The sequence below is a fragment of the Diadema antillarum genome, unplaced genomic scaffold (genome assembly GCF_040938485.1).
Source record: "Diadema antillarum isolate AM-2024a unplaced genomic scaffold, OU_Dant_1.0 seq00001882_RagTag, whole genome shotgun sequence".
Lineage (NCBI taxonomy): Eukaryota > Metazoa > Echinodermata > Echinoidea > Diadematoida > Diadematidae > Diadema > Diadema antillarum.
In genome coordinates, this window is record NW_027272550.1 from 287,307 (window position 1) to 311,352 (window position 24,046).

Consider the following 24,046-nt stretch of genomic DNA (forward strand, 5'->3'; position numbering starts at 1 on the left):
AAATTCATTACGGACGGACGGAAAGACGGACGGACGGACGGACGGAAGGACGGACGGACGGACGGACGGAAGGACGGACGGACGGACGGACGGACGGACGGAAGGACGGACGGACGGACGGACGGACGGACGGACGGAAGGACGGACGGACGGACGGACGGAAGGACGGACGGACGGAAGGACGGACGGACGGACGGACGGACGGACAGACGGACAACCCGAAAACATAATGCCTCCGGCACCACTTCGTGGCGGAGGCATAAAAATCGGGACTTATCCGAGGTTTAGGCCTACTGTATATACACACACACACACACACACACAGACATACAACTGTTATTTTTGTTTTTGTTTTGTTTGATTTTCGCAAGCATTTCACAAATGAACTTTTACCCACACTCACATTGTTTCCTCACCAAATATCTTATCCATCACTCCCTAAATATATCCCTCAACGTGCATTGCAATGTATGACCCAAGAGACAACATTTACGTGTACTCTTCTTTACGTGTACTCAATAAGTTTTATTGACCATCTGTACAGCACTATGTACAATACCATGCTTTCACACACAGCACCAATCATTTGATGAATTTCAACATAATGATGGCAATAAGCTGATGACTATTGTGGATGATTCAGAAGGAAGAAAGACAGTTACTTTTGCCTTTGTATCACGACATGCACCTTGTACGTAGAGAAATGTACACATTGTATAAATAAGACAAATCCGACTGATTACACTGTCTGCAAATCTTGTGCCTATAAATAAAGGAGACCTCCAGATGATTTTCAGATTTTTACATTTGATCACCTATAAATTAGTTTTACTGAGGACAGAGGTTCAGAATTTGTGATAATGGGGATACATGTAAAGAATAAGAATATTTTCAAAATTTAGAACAAATTGCAATGAACAAGGATGATGACATGGCAGAGTCACCATAAGAATGTTGAGTTGGGGCTCAAGGAAGCAGAACAAAAGAAGAAGGCATGCATAGATTATACGCAGGTGAGCTCGCAAGCAAGCGGTATTGTTATGGAATTACACTGCTACATTTCTGAAATATGTGAACCTCCTACAAGTATGTCATCATCCTTGTTCAGTGTAATTTGTTTAAGATTTTTCAAAGTATTGTTTCTCTGCTCAAGAACCACAATAAATTCCACAAATCTATACATGGAGTAGTCGATTTATGTACTACATGATGTGAAATTATGAAAATCGTCTGGAATGTCGCTTTTAACTGATTAAAAGCACTGTCATGAACAAAAATTAAAGAGATATACAGTGTACATGTATGCAATGTGATTTCATTATCATGCATGGTTGGTAATACATGTATACATTCTGTACGGAATTTGATCTGAAATAAAACAACCGACTTTTTTTTTTTTAAAGAGAAGGAACTGATTTCACTGCAGACAAAAAGAACAATATATGTGTCTACTTGTGATGAAGATATTTGATTTGTTATCACATTGGATACACCTCTGAAACATCATACTGTGTAGTTGTAAACCTACATTAGCAAGTACCAGATGTCCACCCTCCTCCTCCCATCCCCCCCCCTCCCCCCCCCAAAAAAAAAACACAAAGAAACATAATACAATAATTGGGGACCCTCCATAACAATAACTTGAAAAATAGTGAGTCAATCCAAATACAATTTCAGGGTGTGAAACATTTTTTTTTTTTTTTTTTTTTTTTTTTTGGGGGGGGGGGGGGGGAAATACTGTACTACGAATACTGGCTTACACCACTGCACACAGCTGGTTGTTCTAGGGGCATTTCATGAAACATTTTGGGTAATCATGTAGAAATGCACACCTACCATTTGCTTCGCCGTCTGTCAATAAAATTTTGTGCAGCTATTGGAGATGCTAAATTGAACCATATCAAAGAGTTTTCATGGAATTAGAAAGCCGAAAAGGTAAGAAAAATGAGAAATCGGAGTTGAAAAGTACGTTGGTCGCGGTCGCGAACATATTCTCCGATGTAAGTAGTGCACTGATTTCACAGAGAACGATGTCAACGATTATAATCGATTCTGGTAGTCTCTAATTAGCCGCTTACTAACAAAATCCAACTTGACTCGTGCAATACGTGTAGCCCCTACTTTCTTTTTCATATTTTTTTTTCTTATTGTTAGCTCACCTGAGTCGAAGGCTCAGTAATGCTTTCTGATGTTACACACCTCACCTCTGGTATCAGTTTCTTAAATGCTGGAACTGTACCCTCTCTTGCAACTTTTAGGAGATATCTGAAGACTTAACATACTTCCATTCATTTTCCTGTCATTTCTCCTTGTAAAGTGTTGCAGGAGCAATTTGTGCTGGAGGGCTACATCAAATATATTTCTGTCATCACTGGAATATTGAAACACCAGGATGAACAACAAATATGAAAAGCAGTGTTTAATACTGCCTTTTGAAATTTTCTAACTGGAAGAACATTTCATAGGTCATTATGGAAGAGTGTTGATTGTTGGCTTGATTTTAAATTGTAGTTATCAAATTTCAAACTGATCATGGCATGAGGTAAGCTTCAGAGGCAGATGACATCACATGATATGAGGCATACGTCAAGACCAGAAAGGAATAAATACACAGCTTATTGTGTGCCAAAAGTAAGTCACATCACGCCTTTAGCCTGGCCTTTCATATCTTGAGGATTTCGATGCTGTATGACTGCGATGCATTCTTGGGCTGAGATTTGACGCGAGATTTGGGGCTGCTGGCGTGATGCAAGAGATTCTGAATGGCATTCACTTCCAATGAGAAGGCAACCTGAGAAATACAGACCGAGAGAGGAAACACATTCTTGTCAATATAGCAGCATTATTGATATTATGAAAAAACAATCTAGGCTAAAACTAAATCATACTTTCGGTAGGCCCTATAGATGCATTTGGACCACTAGTCGATATCACACAGAGCAATATTGTGTTATTCTAGAGCAGTTTCTTAAGAAATTGGTCCTCAAAGCACATAAACACAATGACTTCCCCATGACATGTAGCACTATCAATCGTTGATAGTGACAGCATTTTCTGAAAGGCAAATGGATGAAGAGCACTTCCATGCTGCTTGAGCATCAAAATGTGAATCCATCCTCTCAGAGTTGGTAAATCCTTGAATATAGAAAACTAAATTAATTGCCATCTGGACTTACTATTCTATATACCAAAATGGTTTTAGGTCCAATCATTTATGCTTCATCAGCATGTCTAATTTGGTGGCAGGAAAATGTTTTGCTGATTAATGAAGATGCACGGTCAATGTCATCCTCACTGTTGACACAAATTGTTTGGAGTCAGTCGTCAAGGAATTCCCTAGATTACAGAGCTGTACACCTGGGAGAGGTTGTGTAGCAGTCTACAGTACCCTACCCTTTTTGAAGGTGGGGGTTCTCAGAGTTGTTTACGTACAGTGATCCGTAGATGGCTTCCCAGATGCCCCCCCCCCCCCAACCATCAAGGTCCTTGTCTATTAAAGATGCACACATCTCTATCTGTGAGGTTGTGTTTAGCTGTCTTCAGGTGGGAGAAGACGGCTGAATCGTTGCCCAATGTCCATGGTCTTCAACACTGATATAACCACTTATGTAGTGGCTGCTTGGTTGCACATTGAATCCCTCTTGGCAACCCTCCCGGGGGGGGGGGGGGGGGGGGGGGGGGGGGTTTCCAGGAAACTGTCTATTGTCCATCAAATACCCTTACCAAGGGTGGGAGACTGTGACACAAGCTCTCCCAGGTGAACAGCTCTGAAATCTTGAGAATTCCTCCAGAATGGACTGTACACAGTGACGACAGACTCTGAACATTAATGTCAACAGTGCGTCTGCCTCAATGGGCAAAGTTTTCCCGCAACCAAATCAGATGGGCTGATGAATCATCCAGGATCGGACGTGACACCATCCTCAGAATTTTAAACATTAGTTCAGATGAATTGCTTCAATCTTGTACCTTTATCGAACATTATCTGGGTCATGAGTCTTGTACCTTTATCGAACATTATCTGGGTCATGAGTCTTGTACCTTTATCGAACATTATCTGGGTCACGAATTGACTACATAAATCCTTGCACGGTTAGGATTCACAGCAAGGATCTGCCCATCAATAGTAGAGTGTGCATGTCACAGAACCAATTGGCTTTAACCTTTCACTTTGCTTCATTCACAGAGTGATACATGTACATCAACCAGAGAGCATTCTTTACTGACTTGCTCTAATGTCAAATGCAGTGTACTTCCGTTAGATACATAAATATATTTTAAAAGAAACAGTTATAATGAAAATCTCCTCTCAACAAAGTAAAAAATCAGGTCCCCAAATTATCATCTATATATCTTGTATCCTTTAGGGCCCTACTGTTTAGGTATAACACAACACAACTGCTAGTCCCAAGGACTTCGTTATAATCAACGGGAGTCACCTACACGTTGTATAACTAATACACATGATTACCTGCTGCTTCACAGCCTCCTGCAATTTGGCAATTAGGGGTCGGACATCCGGAACTAGAACCAGCTGGGCAAAATGGGCATCTAGCAGCACGCCAATCCAATCCACAACCTGACGAGAGAGAGAGAGAGAGAGAGATACCAAATATTGCCAATTTGAGCAGCAGTTTTACAACTTGAGATTTAAAGGTTTTTGTAATAATAACATTATTATTTTCATCATTATTATCATTATCATTATCATCTTCATCATCATCATCATTATCATCATCATCAATAACATCATCATCATTAACATTGTTCTCATCATAAATATTACCAGCAGCAACAGCAGCAGCATCATCATCTTCTTCATCATCATTATCATCATTGATTATCATCATTACCATCATGTTTTCTGAGTTGATGTGCCATTGTGGATGTGTCAACTCCCTCTTATCTTTAAATACTTACATCTTAAGATATACAGAGCATTTTAACACGGTCACCTGGACACATATATCTAATATTTTAAGAAAAACTTACATTATCCATGCTGACTTCAGAATGGGCTCCCATCTTCCCTGAGAAGGAGTTGGTGAGTAGCAGATAAAGATACTTCAGGAGCAGCTGAAACAAAAAGATGTAACAAGAATGTGTTGATCAGTGCAGTATCAGGAAATTTGCCTGCTGAACAGTGCGGCACTCACTCATCTTCACAAATTCTTCGGCAGCCATATCCTGCAGACTGCTATAGATGCATGCATGCTGCTACCCCAACAACAATTTGTGTATGCTTCACATCACCTGGTCAATGAGCACTGTTCACATTTGATTAAAGTGGAACAAGCAGCTTAATTTGCTTTTAAATGATACATTGCAAGGTTTTTGACTACTAACACTGCAAGGGCAAATAATTCTACCATTATAGCAATTTTACATACCTACAAAAGTGCAGACTCGCTATTGTCAAAAACTTCTCAAATGGTCCATGTATACTCACAACAACTTCTTTGAAGTGTAAGTGTTTGACGGCATCCAGCATGAAGCTATCTGTGAATGGCTTGGACAGAGCTTCGTCTCTGAGGGTTGAAAGGGTTGTCAAGGAAACACATACGTTCACACCTGTCTAGGGCAGACATCCAAGGGAGATGCAAAGAGTTGTCGCTGTAGACAGGCGGCCCCTGTAGACAGATCTATTCAACATTTCATGCATATCACATACATACATCATCATTGTATAGTATTTGCACTTACATGTATACAGTTGTATGTGTGTCAGTATTTATGTTTCATACATTGAAAAATGCTCTTAAATGCAGGGGCGGATCCAGGAATTCTGTAAAGGGGGGGGGGGGGGGGGGGCTTGACTAATATTTCTTCCGGGTTTCATTTCATTTTTTTCTTTTTATTTCTTTTGTTTTTAACGAAAAATAAAGGGGGGGGGGGCGTGCCCCGGTTGCGCCCCCCTCTGGATCCGCCACTGCTTATGGACCGCATTCTTGCAGACTGGTGTACATACAGCAAGCTTTTCATGAGTGCATCACCATTCCCACTATTTGTACTTTACTGGCAATCACTTTATTTAACTATTCACCATGCCTGGCTAACTAGTCAGCTGTAGAGCATAATTGGCTCAGCTTCTGCTCCATAAGGATCTCTCATAGTCAAAGGATACACAAGTTGTCTCCTAGCAACAGAGATAACATCCTCATCAGGGTTGCTGGTTGAGACTACCATGTTGTTATCTTCTGTTGACGTGTCCATGGCTGAAAGTTTGTCTTCATCAATACTGCAAGAATGATAAAATCCCAACCTTTCTTCAACATATGTTTTAAAAAATTCCGAGCACAAGTATTCATACCACAAATTTGGTAAACAAAACAAAACAAAACAAAGTCCTGACAACCTGACTACCTTTTTGGTAATGGGGAGTAATGTTTAACTCAAACCTTATAAACCAAAAATTTACAGCCTAATAAGATGGCTAGTTGGTTGCTATTGTTTGTATTAAAGGCCATATGCTTTGATTTCTCCCTTTTGCACTAGTCCCGATACAAGTTTAGGAAATGACTGATAGGCAAATAACATAATTATCTGGCACCCAAATTCATAATAGAATAAAAGGCAGAGTTACAGGAATCTGTGTGAAACACTGACATACCCCAAACTTTTTTTTTTTCACTTCAGTTTCAAATTGTTTTATTATTTTACTTGTACAAATGAAATCACTATGACAAAGTCAACAAAACTCTCATCAAAACATAGATACGAGTATCTAAAGAGTACTTGAAGAAATAAACATGATCATGTACATACACAAACATACAGTTTAGCATATCTTAAAAAGAGCACTAACTACCATTTGCAGATGAAACAAAAATGCAGTTTTAGTGCAATGAAACAGTTCTGAATGTGAGGTACATAAAGAAACAACCAATGTGAAAATCTTAATCGGTATAATCAGAGTAAAGTATAGTATACGAAAAGTGAACAATAATTTTATCAAACTTGTTTCTAGAATTATCCATCTACAGTTTTAATGGTTTATTGAGAAAAATAGTGATATCTCCTAATATATCTTAGGTCTTACTGCCAGATTTCTATAAGGTAGTTCGGATGTTTTGTGATACAGCTGACCTACACATATGCATCAAATGTGATAACTCAAATAATTTTTTTAATCATTGTTCCCAATGGTAAACAGTGGTTTTTACTCTTCATGTGCCATGGTGGAAATCCCCTTTGTGCCACACTATTTTGAGACACTAACAGTTTCATGCTTTGAGAAAACGTTCTGTTTTTCAAGTCTATGTAACTTCTTTAGATTTCTGTTGAGCTGGGGCAAATAGTGAGTAAAGATGTAAAGAATATGCCAATCTTTGCTTTGATGTATTATTGTATGACAAATCTATGATTGTTTTTCTTTCACATGACCAGCAGTTACATTACTGCAAGGGCATGACTTTTGCACACAAAACAATGACAGGAACTTAGAAACTTCTCTAAAATCCAGTAGAGAACACCTGTTGATAGTCAATCACAACATGAAATGCAAGTTTTATTTGAGAGCAACGGAAGCGTGAGAAACGCTTTCATTGCACCGCGGCATTTGGCGATTTATCGATTGGATTATGTATAGGGGGATTAGTGCGTTTGAGCAGAATATGCGAAGTCGGCTTGACTGAGTTGGACCTGCGAACGTGGCACATAGAGAGTTAAGGTATTGACCGATTCTGTGACGCCCTATGTGTATTTTTGGCATGGGCAAGCCATTACTGCGGCGTCTTAGCCGACCCCTCCTCCCACTCCCCCACCCCTCTCACACGCACGGAATGAAAAACTGATGCATGGTTGCTTTAGCCCATAGGCATCTCATACTGAGTGCGCAAATGCTTGCTTAGTGCGCGAACCTTTGTTACAAGTGTTGCGATAAACATGTTACCAGGGGGTGGGGGAGAGGAGGGGGGTCAGCTGGGACACTGCAAAATGAGCTAATGGCTGCATCCTGTACCACAAATTGTCTGCTGCCCTCAACGAACCCAAATCAGTCAATAAGAGACAAATCTCTGAGAGACCTCACCTCAAGAAGACCTGTAGACACTGGACCAGGGAGAGTTCTGGGAAGTCTCGCATGAAGGAGAGACAGTCCAGCAGCAGGGAGACTTCCCCTCGTCTGGCCAGCATACCAACAAACTCTGGGCAGGAGCTAGGATTGGTATGACAGAGGCAAAAACAACAGAGAAGGAGTTAGAGGGGCATGGACAGATGGACGGACGGACAGACAGACAGGTAGTGACAAAGTGACAGAAAGACAAAAGACAGAGCACATTATACAACACCTAAAAAATTTAGCTATGGATTGATTACCCATCATGTGTCATTCAGTTATACAGAGACTCCAACTCTCCTGCTTTCGACTGGAGATCTCCCGGCGAAAGTCCACTTTTGCAAAATCTCCCATTCTCCCGCTCGAAATTTAATTTCTCCCGCCTTGGCTCTGTGTCTCCCATTGGAAAGGATTTCTTACTTTAATATTGCCATCGTATGTTTAAAAATAAGCCTTGGATAGCACGATAGACATCTAGAACCCTAGAGCTTCCAGGGCCCTCGCCCTGGACCGTCTTCCGCAAGAAACTTCACGCTTCATGCTTATGATGTGCACTTCGTGCTCATCAACTTAGAGTCTCCCGTTTGCTTGAGGTTTTAGGCGGGAGAATCTCCAGATCACAAGGTGCTTGGGGTTGGAGTCTCTGGTTATAAGTACCACTGCACACTGTGGCTGTCAGCTGTGCAATTTTGTTTGAGCAAAAAATGGATGGTGCATGGCCCACGTCACCAATTTCCACTGACTCCCATGTTTAACTCATGATTGACTCCAAGATTTTGTTCTATTGCACAGCTCTGATGCCACAACAAACAAACATTTGCGCCCGCACTCGACAATTACAACGGGTACTTTTGTCACTCATTTTTTAAACTATAACCCATCCGTTTCGTGTATGTACATACACAGCCAACAGTGACTGTGCAGATACTTATTCACCTTTCATGGAAAATGGTTGCCATTTCTGTGCTAAAGTAAAAAATCTGTGTGGACTACATCTGCTGACGTCTAAGCTGAACAGTCGTATAAAACAAATAGTTTATGGTCTTTATTCGTGCAATGGAACAAGATTTCAAACTCAGTGAAAGATGAGGTGCACTATTCAACTCCTTTTAGCCTTGTTGAATAGCATGCCTCTATCTTTCACCTTGTATGAAAACTTGTACCATCACACTCATGACCATTCACAATATGTAAACTGATGGAATATGGTCTAACCTTGCTGCTAGCACATTAGTAGCGATGATGTCGTGCAGTGCTTTCTCACTCCAGAACCCAGTGTTCTCCTCAATTCTTCTTACGACTGACTTGAGCACCAGGGTCAGGGCCGAGCTGTCCGGTACGCAATCCTGGAATGACTTCAAAAGTTCCTGGACAGCTGATGAAAACTTCTTTGCTGTATTGGTCTGTGACATTTGGAAGAGAAAGGTTGGACAAGATGAAATGGTGTAAGTTGTGATTCATCCAGGTAACGATCAATAAAGGACCCAAAATTAAATCAATTCATCTGGACTTACTGTTTTACTTCCGAGAACGGTTTCACGTCCGATCCTGGACGCTTCATCAGCTCGTCTGATTTGATGGCGGGAAGAAGTCGTTGCTAATCGGCGCAGACGCACTACCGACGTTATTGTTCGAAGTCAGTCGCCAAGGAATTCTCCGGATGACAGAGCTGTACACAGAGCTGTACTGACAGAGCTGTACACACTAAAACAGAAACTGGTCCACCCAAAAGATAAGGTACCGAAGGAAAAGAGAAGCAATGTGGTCTACGCCATACAGTGTCAAGGAGAGGGTTGCCAAGAGAATTATATTGGCGAAACCAAGCAGCCGCTACATAAGCGCTTATATCAACATAGAAGACCAGGTACATTGGGCAACGATTCGGCCGTCTTCTCCCACCTGAAGACCTTCAAACATAACTTCAAGGACAAAGATGTGCGTATCTTAGATAAGGAGCCTCGGTGGTTTGAGAGGGGGGTCCGGGAAGCCGTCTACCTCAACTCTGAAAACCCCTCCCTCAACAAGGGTGGGGGACTGCGACACAACCTCTCCCGGGTGTACAGCTCTGTCATCTGGAGAATTCCTTGGCGACTGACTTCGAACAATAACGTCGGTAGTGCGTCTGCGCCAATTAGCAATGACGTCTTCCCGCCATCAAATCAGACGAGCTGATGAAGCGTCCAGGATCGGACGTGAAACCGTTCTAGGAAGTAAAACAGTAAGTCCAGATGAATTGATTTAATTTTGGTTCCTTTTTTGACAAGATGCAAAAAACTGCAAACAACTACGACGATGATGACGACAATGACGACAACCACAACGACAACAACCACGATAACGACAACGACGACAACAACAACAACAACTGAACTGGCCTCCTGGAACAAACAGCAAAGTGCATCTGCAGTGCATCATCGAAGACTAAATGCATTACAATGGCATAGACATGAAAATTGACATCAGCTTGCACTCACACATAGGCTTCTGTGAATCTGCACACAATAGGACATATAAATGCAATCAAGTGAAAGCACACTCAATATAGGCCCTATCTGTAAAACCTGAAAGTTTCATGGTATAATGAATCAAGAACAAGGTTCCATTATTCACATTACATCAATGTCATCTTCTACATCATGTCATGTAAAATGGTGTGAAATCTAAAAATTGTTCACAGACATGGAACACTGCTGGAAATCCCAGTTTAAATGAACAGTGCAGATGAACAATTTGATTGTAGTGCAACAGTAACTCTTCTAGGACCACTGGTTTAAAAATTCCATTGACATCTCTTGTAGTTTAGCTGCTAGTAGTGAAGAAAGAGTTAACAATTTCAACAAGTATGCAGGATGCAAACATCACAGCCGAGGAAAATTTTGTGTAATCATCCTGTACGTAGTGTAACTATGAACAACTAGTTTATTTGAATATACAATGTACTTGGAACAGAAAATGCCATAGCACTATAGACACTGTCCAAAGACCCTGACACAGAGGTTTAACTTGAATAGCTGTTACCTTTGTCTGATCACAGACTTTCTGCACCAGTGCTGTAAGTTTAGTTCCACTCTTTGCTGTTTCTTTTGTCACACCAGATTTCCGTCTTGGTTTCTGTGTCACAGAAAAAAACAAAATGTAGTTATATTATAATGTAACAATATTTAATAAAAGTTTGATACTACTGAATAAAAAACATGTGAAATTCATCTCACCCTGCCAAGAGCAAAGATAACTTGCACAAAAATGTTCCACTTTTACAGTACCAAGTAAAAGCCACAAAGATAATGTCAAGTGATAACAACTGTATGTGAAATAAGGGAGAAAAAAAGGTATACAGCCAACCTTGCTTAATTCAACCTCGCACATGTCGAATAATTACCTCAAGTCGAAGGTCTTTTCAAGTCCTCTTCTCTTTATATTCTATCAATTTGAATTCCTCTCAAGATGAATTTTCTCTAAGTCGAAGTCATTTCTTCAGGCCGAATAGATTCGACTTAGGTAAGGTTGGCTGTATGTCTTACCCCTTTTCGTACTGGAACCTGGTGGTCTTTGTACTAAGTCTATGGGGGTTTCAGAATTCAGTATGAAATGGGTTAAATGTGTAAGATTTTACCACCTTGGAAGTCTCTTCCTGGCAGGCCCAGTCTCCTGCCTGGACTAAGACTGGTAGGTCCAGTTCAGGCCTATCTCTGCATCAGCTAAGCTACGAAAGGGACACTGCTAGAATCACATCTGTAGCCTTGTACCAGAAAAAAAGAAAAGAAAAGAAATGTAATCATGCTTGTGTATGCATCTTTTTTATTAGTCTATGCATAAACTAACTTGCAAGGTATGGAGAAAAAGTGTAATTCTACTACAGTATTCATCACATAATCGGGGCAGGTTGGGAGTAGCAAACACGGCCCCTTTAAGCGGGGTGCCCGATTTCGCCATGAGCACTCACCATACACTAATGGCATACGATATGTACATGTAGTGCGCACACACACACACACACACACACACACACACACATGCATACTAACGTACTGTAAATGTACATGAATACACAACCACACTACCCCTCGGCGCGACCCTCTAGCTCATTCACAACTGAGGAAAATTGTGATGTACACACAGATCACAGTGTATTGAAAGTTCAAACACTCAGAGACGAGGAATTTGGACTTTGCCCTCAAAGTGTATGACTGAGATTAAACAACATACACAGCCTGAGCTGTGTGAGCAAGGCATGTTTTTTATTGGATGTGAGTAGGAATTGCAAGCGAGCACATGGCTTTGCTTATGTAGGGGAGAAGAATGTTCGCGAAAGCATGTGTTTCGCAATGGCATGGATACTTATACACGGCTTTTTCGTGGCTATGCATGTACGTGCACTGGATGGACGGAGGTCAAAACACACCAGTCCGAAGCTTGCTTTGTAAGTTCGATGTAAACGACAACTGATAGGGAATCTTTGAAATATTGTTGTGGTATTTTGGTAGATTTTTTGTGTAAAATATCAACAAAATCAAAGATCGCTTGAAGAAAAATTGTCCCGTTTATCAGAGGTCCCCGCCCGATTATCCAGTGAAAATAACATGCATTGGAAATGTTTCTGGGAAGCGTATGTCATTTAAGCGAGGTTCCCGATTATCAGATGCCCGATTATGCGATGAATACTGTATCAAATAGTAAAATTTTTGCATTTTAACTTGGCCTTTGACCCTGGACCTTTGACTCTATGACCCTAAAATTCCCCAGAGAATCACTGTCTGGTAGAACATGCATCTGTATAGATATGTACTAAGTTTCATGGTAATACCTTGAGTCACTTTCAAGATATGGAAGATGAAGAAATGTAGAACAAAGAAGTAAACCCACAAACAGGCCTATTACACCAAGCATTTTTTTTTCCAAATTAAGTGAGAAGATAATTCTACTCCTGCAACCTACATCAGAATAGTTTCCAGACAGGTCCCCAACAGCAAATTAAAATGTAAAAAGCATAAAAGCAAAAAAAAAATATAGAATGGACATGTACATAAGCAAAAACAAAGAAAAAAAAAGAGAAACAAAATCTGCTGCTAGGTTAAGAATGTGCATGAGACTGAGGTTGAAAGTATGACCATTAGAGCATCTGAAAAATTGGAAATATTAGTAATAGTAACAAGGTCCTAGGTTCCTAGGTCACCAAATTAGACAGATTATTAAAAATTCATCAAGCATAATGTACCTGTGCAGGCTCACGATTGATTTTGTTGCGAGGAAAATGTGGGCCGGCGATAACTTTCAGAAATGAGGGAAGACCTTCCTCTTCTTCACCAACAAGCGAACGCTGGGCCTGCAAAGTGCCGTAGGTTGTGTCCCATACGGACAGGGTTGCTATATATAGAAAATTTAGATAGATGTAGATTAGATGAGAGGTTGGCTGAAAGTCTACAGAATTCATAAGCACGTGGGTGAGAGAGAGCTCGAGCTCATCAATTAAATGATAGTTTGATACAGACTACATTTCACCAATACATTATGTCATGTTCTGTGGCAGAAGAAAAATGAAAAAAAAAGAATGAGTTGATATTTGCATCATCAAATGTGACCGTGCACCTCAAAACGAACATAAAGTCGCACACACTGATTTTGCGTGAGGACTGAAAATAAGTGAAATGGGTCAACCTAGCCGAACTTGATTTTTTCATATTTTCTGAAAGAGCGGGTCTTCTTTTACATTATGCTAAAATTTGGCATCATGAAATGGGCAGGAAAGTGTGTTTTTTTAAGCAGTTTATCTCGAACATTTTTGGTAAAATAGTGTGATTAGGTGTGTCTTTAGAATCCCTTTATCATTTCTGAAAAACCTTGTCCACACTCTTCACTTTCAACTCTTATAACTTTTGGACAGAATGAACAGAATGTGTTAATGAGGCACGCTTAATTTCAGTTTAATCTAATAATCCCTTCATTGTTGTTACTCTGGTGGTTCACTTCCTGTTTTTTGTCCCATTCATCGCACAGCCAGCACGGTTTGGTAAAGATTAAGCGCTTGAATAGACACTGTACTTCAGAGCCTCTTTTCTCAGTTCACACTTTTCCTGAGTTTGTGCTTTCTTTCCAATATCTAGATAGGTTAGGAGAGTCCATTTGATCTGAGTTATACATCATTTTAAAACTTGAAGTCTGTGCTTTCAGAATATGGTCTTAACTAAAAATTCATGTCTGGCGACTTTTTGTTTGTTTTGAGGTGCAGGGTCACAAATGGTGTTATCACTTCTGTAGTGAACTGTTAAGACAGACAACAGGCCAAAGTTGCTATAATACTGATTGAAATGCAATTTGTTTCCTGCATGAGCCACAACAGAGCAAAGTGAAAGATACATCATCAAACTTTTGTAATAGTTGATGAGGCTTTGTGATTCAATTTTCACATCACCTTCTGCCGTCGAGGTATAACTGTAATTCATTCAGGGTTTTTAAGTCAGTTTTCAAACGCTATAAAATGTCTACTATGCTGATGACAAATCAATATGCTATTTAGAGCTGTTGTATGATGTACCTGAACCATGTAAAATTTCCTGAAACATACAAACAGCAGAAATTGTATGATATAATTACCACCTCTGATGGAAAGAACTACAAAACCTTGCACACAATTCATGTCACATGTAAAGAATGAATGGCATACAAGAGGTATAAATTATAGAAATAAAGTCAGTGCATAGGTGAAAAATTGCATACCTTTGTGTTCACCACTAGAGGGCAGTCTCTGGGAACCTGCTATTGCAACAAGTCTGTCATTGATAGCTGCTATCCTCATCTATATGAAATGGAGCATTAAAAATACACATGATCATATGAACTAATGAAACAAAGGCATGGTTTCAAAGACAGGCATATAGAAAGAAATAACATGAAATATTCTTAACGCCAATGGTAATCATGTCATACTATACTTTCCAGACACATTAAGGGTAGTACCGGTGATAGTAAGCATCACTTATTGCAGGACAACAAAGGATCAATGACAGTACCACTTTAAGAATTTGAACTAGGTTCAACATTCTTTATGTATTTCCTACTATGCATACTTGTTTGATCGTGATTGCAAGGATCTGTTTTACCTATTCTTGAAATATATTCATTCTCCTGGCATCCGAGTTAAAAAAACAGGGGTCAACCTCTAGAAATTATTACTCTAAAAACAATGAAGGAAACAAAGACAGAAATGATGACTTATTCCAAGAAACCAGAAACATGCTGACACACAGATTCAGACATAAGAAAAAAATACCTGACTGCTTTCGATAACTTCTAAACAAAACAAATATCGAAACAACAAAACAACACACAAACACACGCAAACATACTGTATGTGACCCGCTACAACGAAAAGATCCTAAAGTCACCGACGGCTGAGCCGAGAAAATTGAGTTTGAAGTGAGATCATCAAAATCCGTCAGAACGTTCGAATTTCTGTTTTAGACAAAATTTTGTAATCTAATGTATCCTCTATCATCTGCCAAACTTTCGAAGCTAAATGATCAAAGGAAAGGCAAGAAAAATGTGTTTTTCTGGGCCATGATTTTCTGATTCTCTATGGAACAGAAACGTGTCCGAAGATTTGGATTTTGCGCTGCAGCTAGACTCCGCCCCTAGCAGCGAAGGAATGATCTTATTGGTCAGTGCGTTGCATTCTGGCTACTGATTGGTCGTGTGTAGGCCGCTGGGGCTAAGCTTGAATGAACATCGCAGAGGTTGCTAGGAGCATACCTTCTACTGTCAAACGGTGAAAACTGTCTAGCTTTCCCATGATCCTGATAGCGTCGGAAGGAAAACCTTGAAGGTGGCTTTCTTGAAACGCTGATTTCCTAAACCACTAGACATGCGCTAATAAAATCATTGATATCTCTGCAAACGAGTACTTTTATAAGTCATGTTATATCTGACATTAAAGCAGAAACAGTAATGGAATACTAGCATGTCATTTTCAGAAAATTGTCCTCCCCCAACTTTCGGATCCTTTTGTGTTGCAGCGGGTCACATACACTTGTATCTGGTACTCAGCCTACCTCCTGCTCACTGCCTGAAACAGTGAATTTAAGATGACACACCAATGTCTGAGGCTCCTGTTTTCCTTCGAGCTTTGACTTTGGTATGTGAGTGCAGCACACATGTCCTCCTTCCCCTGCAAAGGACAATTAGAAGATTGTTAAAGTTTCATTATAATCTGATTTACTGAGTTTTCACCCATCAACTTCTCGGGAATTATGCTGCAGAAGGTATCATCTTGTCATCATTAATTTGACACAGCTGATTTCCACTGCAGATCTTTCATTTGAGGAAGATAAGATGGAATAAATCAAATTCAGTAAATTGGTTTAAAAAATGGAAAGGAATGGATGCTTTAATCACCTTAAAATTTGTCACCAATTCAAGAATAAGTTCAGAATTTAGCAATGAAGAGGCTTTTAAATATTCTTCAAATGAAAACAATCAAGTATGTTTTACTAAAATGCTAAAGTGCATGAGAATTTACTTTACCTTACGAGACAAAAGCAATGATAGTAATACATTGTACCATAATAAACACAGCACCACAATTCTGCTGTTTCTGGAACTGCATGTATTACATAATGCATCTTTTTGACTCAACTCTAAAAATAAATAAATACATAAATATAAACACTCAGCAAGGGACAGGGGGAAAGCATAATAACACCAAACTGTAATGTCAAATTTGCAATATTTTTGGTTCAAACAAGATAACCACATACACACACAAAACAAACCCAAGACAGCCTGACAACAAGTATCCTTGTGCTGCTGTTCTAGATTTTTGCAGACATTCCACATTATCTTTGTTTTAATCTCCCTTGACTATCAAGGTATAATGCAAAAGGCAACGCATGCGCACAGATGAATTCCCCTCACAGTTTTTACTCAAAATGTAGTACAATGTCTTTTCCTCTCTTAGTAATTACAAGTCACTTTACTGCAGAGGAAGGGGAATGATATTATAAAGCTTATAAACCAACGTAACTGACAGTTTGCAGATACAGTGTAAACTTGAGGAAGGCTGACTAAGCTCACATAATGTGTAGAGGATGGCACTGGAATCTGTGAGACAGGATGCTGAGAGAATAGCAGGAGTCTCATCCTCTCCAGAAACTGGTGGTTCTAGGTGTATCCTGACGGCATCTTTGCTCTCTCCTTCCTCCGTGCCAATTTTGCCAACATTGTGAACCAGCAAGCTATACTTCATTTTCTGAAAAAGAAAAGAAGAAAGAACTGCAATTTGCAAATCCTTTGGTCTTCACTTGCAATCTAAAATTACATAAAATTAGTTTTATCCTTGCACTGTACTTCTACTTCACAAATTTCACTAAATGAAGGAAGAGTGATCCTTCCATTTTTTTTCATTAATTACTGGACTTCAAGCACACCTACCACACATAACTTCACAGGCCACCTTCTTTTACAATCATAATTGAAACAGCCAATATATATACTCTACAAGCTCTTATTTGAGGTCACAAATCAGCAAAGAACAATTCATTACTGACACAATACAGTGTCACGATTGTCACACTCAACACATCTTTCTGTCTTTTTTCTCTAACAAACCAAAGACATGTCTGCTAAAATCTTGCTTGGTAAACCTAGTACTGTTACACATTTAATCTGCTGAGCTTTAAGCAGAAGTCAGCTGCCTTTGTGTTTTTGGATGTTGGTTAAAGTCATTGCATTTTAATATGTCTGACTCTTTATTGAAGGCCTCAATTCAATGCATGTAGGATAATGGATTAAAGAATTTTTGATGTGGATGTGTCCACTGAAACTTGAAAGGAAGTTGAAAGTTTATATCATGACCAGCAGTAAATTAATGCTCTACATGTGATAATTACCTTGACTGTGAGATGACTGTTTCAATCCTCAATTAGTTGTGAAACACTTTCAAAGTAAATGGCATGATGCCTCCTTCAATCAAAATAAATAATGGTCATACAAAGGTGTATAGTAACAGTTACTGACAAGAATTTTGAATTTTGTATACCACATTAAAGGGGCATAGTCCCGGTAGTGTAGATGGCGCTGTTGATGCTACTGCCGATCACCGTTAGCATTGATACGAAGATTGCCGAAATTGAGTTGTCATCAAGAGTAAAGCGCGTAGGTGCTGCTAAGTAAGGTTGCCTTTGTTGTCTTCTCTACGCATCACACAGTCTGTAGTAATGCCAGGGTGCGTGCATATGTGCTTCTTATTATGACATCACAAAAGAAATTTGCTAAAGCTGTCATCCCCCTGAGCCGAATCATGAGCCGAACTGTGATCGGACCACTGACACAGTGGATCTGACTTCTTCGGACTCGGGAAACTGGGCCAAAGCGTAAGCGCCCGAGAGAAGTCGATAGCATAGGTCTCTGTAGGAAACTTGCGCCGTGCGCCCGCATACGCATTTGACTAAAACACGGGGACCATGCACCTTTAAAGTGGATCTTACCGTCTGCTCCTGAATGAGGCAGATGACGTAGCAGGGTCGATGCTCCTTTGTTCCAACCTCCTCCTTAGCTCCTTGCTGCCACAACCAGGCATCTCGGATTTCTTCCCCATCCTCCAGGCAGCCTTCTCGCACCGTTCCCGGTGACCTTGTGGCATGGTCCAGCCACCTGAGGGCGCCATTCATCATCAGGACAAGTATCTGGTTGTCATGGGCTCGAAAGATGCGTGAAATGAGAGACTTCAGTGTCACCAGGGGCTTCTGTTTGAGTGGGTCTGCACACTCTACTGACCATCGGTAAATTTGCTGTTGATTTAAAATAGATCAGAAATGTCACTGCTGTTGATGTGTTTTAAAGAAAGGGAGAGAAATACAAATGTAGAATGTCACTGAAATAAGTCAGGTAAGGACACAATATAACCAAGTAGGCGGAATTTCTTCCCACCTCCATGATATATCCCAGTCTTTATGATCACAATACCATAGGAAAAGGACACAATTGTCAAATGCAATTGAAAAAAAAAAGTAATTGAGACTATGTAACGTAATTGTACATGGACAGTGTAGTACTTATTCCACATAAGATTGGGAGAGCCACCATGCAGCTCCTGCCTTTGTTGCTGTTTTTTTTTAATGGTAGCTACAGTATTCCTTCCTCTTAGTTAGTGCAGCGATTAGGAAATGCGTCTCATTACCTTGTGTTTGACAACTGCCAAAATTTCATCACTTTCCCCACAGCAAACAGCAGCACAGGTGAAAGGTGAGCTAAGCTTGGTTAACCAGCTGTGAAGTGGCTTGGAATCTGGAACCTCCATTGCATCATGCAAACATGGGATAAAATTACACAGATAAATTGTTAATGAATTAATGGCATAGTGTGACTGATACATAAATTACCAAGCTACTGATTTGGTGCTATTTTTTTTTTTAATTTTATAAGCATGGTAAACAGATAAAATTTACTACTAAGGAAAAAAAATCAGTGTAAAATCTAAAAAAAAAATAAAGAGTGAAATATAATGTGTTATGGTGTGAAAAAAAAAAAAAATGTCTACATACAATCTACAAGACTGTGTTGGTATTTGACCGAAAGATCAGTCTGTATCTGTCTGTCTGGGAATGTTCCGCAGTAGACTGCGTCTGGCTTCATGGATCCCCTCCATATACAGACCAAAGTCAATGATCCCAGCTCCTGTGTGGAGCATCGCGAACAGATCAAAACGTTACGATAAACCGAAATTTTCAGAGTCTAGCTTTTTTACATTCAAACAAGTTTGACATGGCATGACACATTATGCAGCAATATTTGGAGTTCAATTTCTCACATTGTGCAATCAAAATACTCACAGTAACTCGGTTATAATGCAGAAATTTTATCCATATCGCCAACATCGACGTTCGCTAGCCGTATTAAGTCGCCATTTTGAACTCTGTAAACCAATCACATGCGAGGTACGTGTTTCAGTAAAAAAAAACACATAGAAACTACCTCGCATGTGATTGGCTAATAGATTCATACTGTAAGTTTCTGCAGTTTGAACGTGACGACGCGACGGGCTGGTTGATGTGTGTTTTACGTTGAAATATTCTACCGAATATGTTGGATTATTCATTAATCTGGTGAGTGTAGTGTATTACTTGAATAGTTGATTTCACTATACAAGCTTAAATTTGCCAACCTAGGGCCGTGAATTAGACGCAATCGAGAAGGGTGAGGTACCTCACCCAATTTTCCATAGAGACAGTGGTTAAGAATATCCACACAGCAATGGTACTGGTACCTTCCGTCTGTCTACGGAGGACAGCGTTAATGGCAAAATATAATTATAAAAGAGTTCTCGGACAGACGGATCTTTCTGTCTATGTTGGTATGTGACTACTACGCTAGAATATAATCTATATGCAGGGCCTATCAATAGGATTATTGTACATGGGTGTGGAAACAGAGATGTGGAAACAAACTGGACAATCATCGCAAACTTCCTGACGAGATGTCTAACGGAACTCGTACCATCAAAGATGACCAAAGGTAAGCGACATCGTACCATGGATCACCCCAGCAATTAAACGGCAGATGAGAAAGAGGGACCGCCTCTTCAAGAGTGCCCTTCGTCAGAATAGTACAGCCACATGGGGAAGTTCCGAGAGTTTAGAAATCAAGTGGCAAAAACTGTGCACAAGGCCCACCGTGACTATGTAAATGACATAATCGGGACCAAGTCTGGCAGACAACCCCAAAGCTTTTTGGTCATACGTCAAAAGCTGCAGATCTGAGCACATCGGAATACCATCTCTTCGTACTACATCAAGTTGTGTGCCACAGCTACTGAAAAAGCAGAGGCTTTTGAACGACTATTTTCATGAGATGTTTTTCAAGTGAAAATACTGAACAGAACCCATCTAAAGGCCACTCTGATTATACATCGATAGGTCACCTGCACTTTCACAGGACTGGAGTGGAGAAGCAACTAAAGCAATTAAACCCCTCCAAGGCCAGCGGGCCAGACGAGATCCCACCCAGACTCCTGCAGCTTATTGCACATGAGATAGCCCCAGCTCTGTCATTCCTATACCAACAGAGCTACAATGATGGTACTAGTTCCATCACAATGGAGACAGGCCCTCGTAGCTCCTGTACAACAAGTCTGGTGACAAGAGCGAGACCTCAAACTACCGGCCTATTTCACTAACCTGCATTTGTTGCAAGGTAATGGAACATATTGTCCTTAGCCAAGTTTCAAAGCATCTTGCATCCTGTAACATCCTCTCAGATGCACAGCATGGCTTCCGCCGAGGACTCTCCACCACCACTCAGCTCACATCTACACTACATGACTGGTCCTCCACCATCCAGAAGCGTAGCCAGGTTGATGCTGTTTTCTTGGATTTCCAGAAGGCCTTCGATCGGGTGCCCCATCAACGTCTGTGTACCAAGCTTCGCTATTATGGCATAACAGGGGACACACTAAACTGGATTATGTCATTTCTCACCAACAGACAGCAAGCTGTGGTTGTTGATGGTTCCAAGTCCACATGGAAGAATGTCACGTCTGGAGTGCCCCAAGGCTCAGTACTAGGACCAACTCTTTTTCTCCTCTTCATAAATGACATACAAGATAATATCCAGTCTAATATCCGCCTCTTTGCTGATGACTGTGTCATTTACAGAGAAATAAATGCAATCTCAGACCATCACATACTACAACAAGACCTCCTGCAATTATCCACCTGGTCTTCAACTTGGCTTATGAGCTTCAATGTGAAGAAATGTGCCGTCCTATCTATCACCCGGAAACGTAATCCCTCCGTTTTCCAGTATCATCTCCACAATGTCCATATACCTAAGGCACAGGAATACAAGTACCTGGGAGTGACAATCACTCATGACTTGAGCTGGAACAAACATTGCCAGAACATCAGACACAGACCAAGCAAGACATTAGGGCTTCTCCGCAGAACATTATCACCACGCACCAAGGAAGTAAAGGCCAGAGCCTATGCCGCACTTGTCCGGCCCCAACTATGCATCAGAGGCCTGGAACCCACACACAGCTACAATGGTAAACTCTCTTGAGCAGGTGCAGAAAACTGCTGCTCGGTTTGTACATGGAGACTACAGGTATTCAACATCTTCCTCAACGCTGGTCTCCGCTCTTGGTTGGGATAGTCTCCACACACGACGCCTCCTTGCACAGTGCACCCTCTTTCATAAGATACACTACTGTCAACTTCTACATCTACGCTTACCACATATGATTTTCCCAGCTACCTACATAGGAAGGCATGACCATAAGCTCAAGTACATAATCCCAATTGCGACCATAGATGTGTTTAAATTTTCCTTTTTTCCCCGAGCTGTTAGAACCTGGAACCATCTGCCAGGACCTGTGGTCACAATTACCAACCCATTAACATTCAGAGAGGCTGCTCTTCCAGTCATCCGAGTGATGCAGCCTCCTGTTGGGTCACATATGCTCTAAGAAAAGATGCATGTTTTTTTACTAGCACTATGCACCGTCACTTTTATTGTACATTAGTGACATTTAAAATCATCCTGTTCACCATGTCACCTCTCACTGACGCACGACACTTCTACCGTCCCGGGATAGTTTCAAGGAACTGCTGAAAGGGATTACTACTTCAAGGTTCAAGGTTCAAGGGTGCATATTTATTAGGTCTAGAAAAATGCATCGTTACCATAAAATTTACACATCTGGCAATGTGGCATTTGACTTTGTGCAAAGAAATTTGCGTCACGTAATTTACATTATGTTATACTATTAATAATATTATTAGATGAATTTTCTTCATGTTCTTGTCTATCCGAATTCTAGCCTCTTCTTGCAGAAGTCTTGGCACATATTAAGTTTCTACTATAAAACTTTAGACTAGGCCCCTAACATTATGAATTTAAATTTTACATGTAATTTACCTGAAACAATTCTATAGTCTAACCGTTATACGGCGTTAAGCTAGATAGATCTGTAAATTAGGGTAAATCTAGTTAAACATATCTATTCTATTTCTAATCTAAATTTACTTTTCTTTTCTTTTTCTATTTTTGTGTTGTTTAGTTGAGCATTCAAAGGGCATGCCAAACCAAAAACGTTTGTTTTGACGCGAAAATACAATCTAACTCTTTTCTTTTAAATGTTTAAATTTAACTAATGTGGTTTTGAATTGTTGATTGTTATTTCATAGACCGTAGCCTAGCTAGTCTAGATCTAGCTGTTAGCTGAAATGACAAACATGGCCTTAAATACGTGCGCTAAAAATGTATACGTGGGACTGAGGAACTTCCATCGTTCAATTCCCTACCTTGAAAACAGCAACTGTTCTGGATGACGTTGAAACAAACTTCTGGTTCTGTCCAAATTCATCAACATTGTGTATTTCCGTTCCATCGTTGACGGAAAGGAGTGAAATTCCATCTTCTATTCGTACCATGATACTCGTGAAGTCCACGCACGATCATTCACCACACTGCCTTGGCTAGCACCACACTTTGCTTAGCACTTAGCACGAGAAAAATATACGTAAAAACACGTGTTTGTGTGTGAGACGAGGCAAAGGCCGCGGCCAGGGCCAGGGAAGGGAGCGTTTTTTTTTAAGACGGCACAGATTGGGGCATGGCGCGTGTTAAACCTATGGGAAAAACGTTGGGTTAGAGTTTTTGGTTATGGTAATGGTTAGGGTTAGGGTTAGGGTTAGGGTTGGGGTTAGGGTTAGGGTTAGGGTTAGGGTTAGGGTTAGGGTTTGATGGTTAGGGTTAGGATTAGGATTAGGGTTAGGTTTAGGGATAGGGTCCCCGATAGATTTTTAGTTTCCCCAATCTGTGCCGTCTAAAAAAAAAAAAAAAAACACTTTTTTTTAAGACGGCACAGATTGGGGCATGGCGCGTGTTAAACCTATGGGAAAAACGTTGGGTTAGGGTTTTTGGTTATGGTTATGGTTAGGGTTAGGGTTAGGGTTGGGGTTAGGGTTAGGGTTAGGGTTAGGGTTTAGGCCAGGGAGT

The 24,046-nt window shown here is 40.4% G+C and overlaps 1 protein-coding gene across 1 annotated transcript; it reads right to left on the bottom strand.

Moving 5' to 3' along the window:
* Positions 1 to 2,662: 2,662 nt before the first annotated feature.
* On the bottom strand, positions 2,663 to 23,478 carry LOC139712968 (nucleolar protein 11-like). The gene is made up of 16 exons (XM_071624749.1): positions 23,350 to 23,478; positions 19,227 to 19,340; positions 18,535 to 18,837; positions 17,123 to 17,297; positions 16,102 to 16,217; positions 14,771 to 14,849; positions 13,286 to 13,420; positions 11,673 to 11,719; positions 11,075 to 11,167; positions 9,272 to 9,459; positions 8,030 to 8,155; positions 6,125 to 6,238; positions 5,450 to 5,528; positions 4,993 to 5,076; positions 4,472 to 4,579; positions 2,663 to 2,791 (listed from the first exon to the last, which is right to left on the bottom strand). Exons 1-16 carry the CDS (start codon positions 23,476 to 23,478, stop codon positions 2,663 to 2,665), a joined length of 2,019 nt encoding a protein of 672 aa, XP_071480850.1.
* Between the last annotated feature and the right edge of the window lie 568 nt (positions 23,479 to 24,046).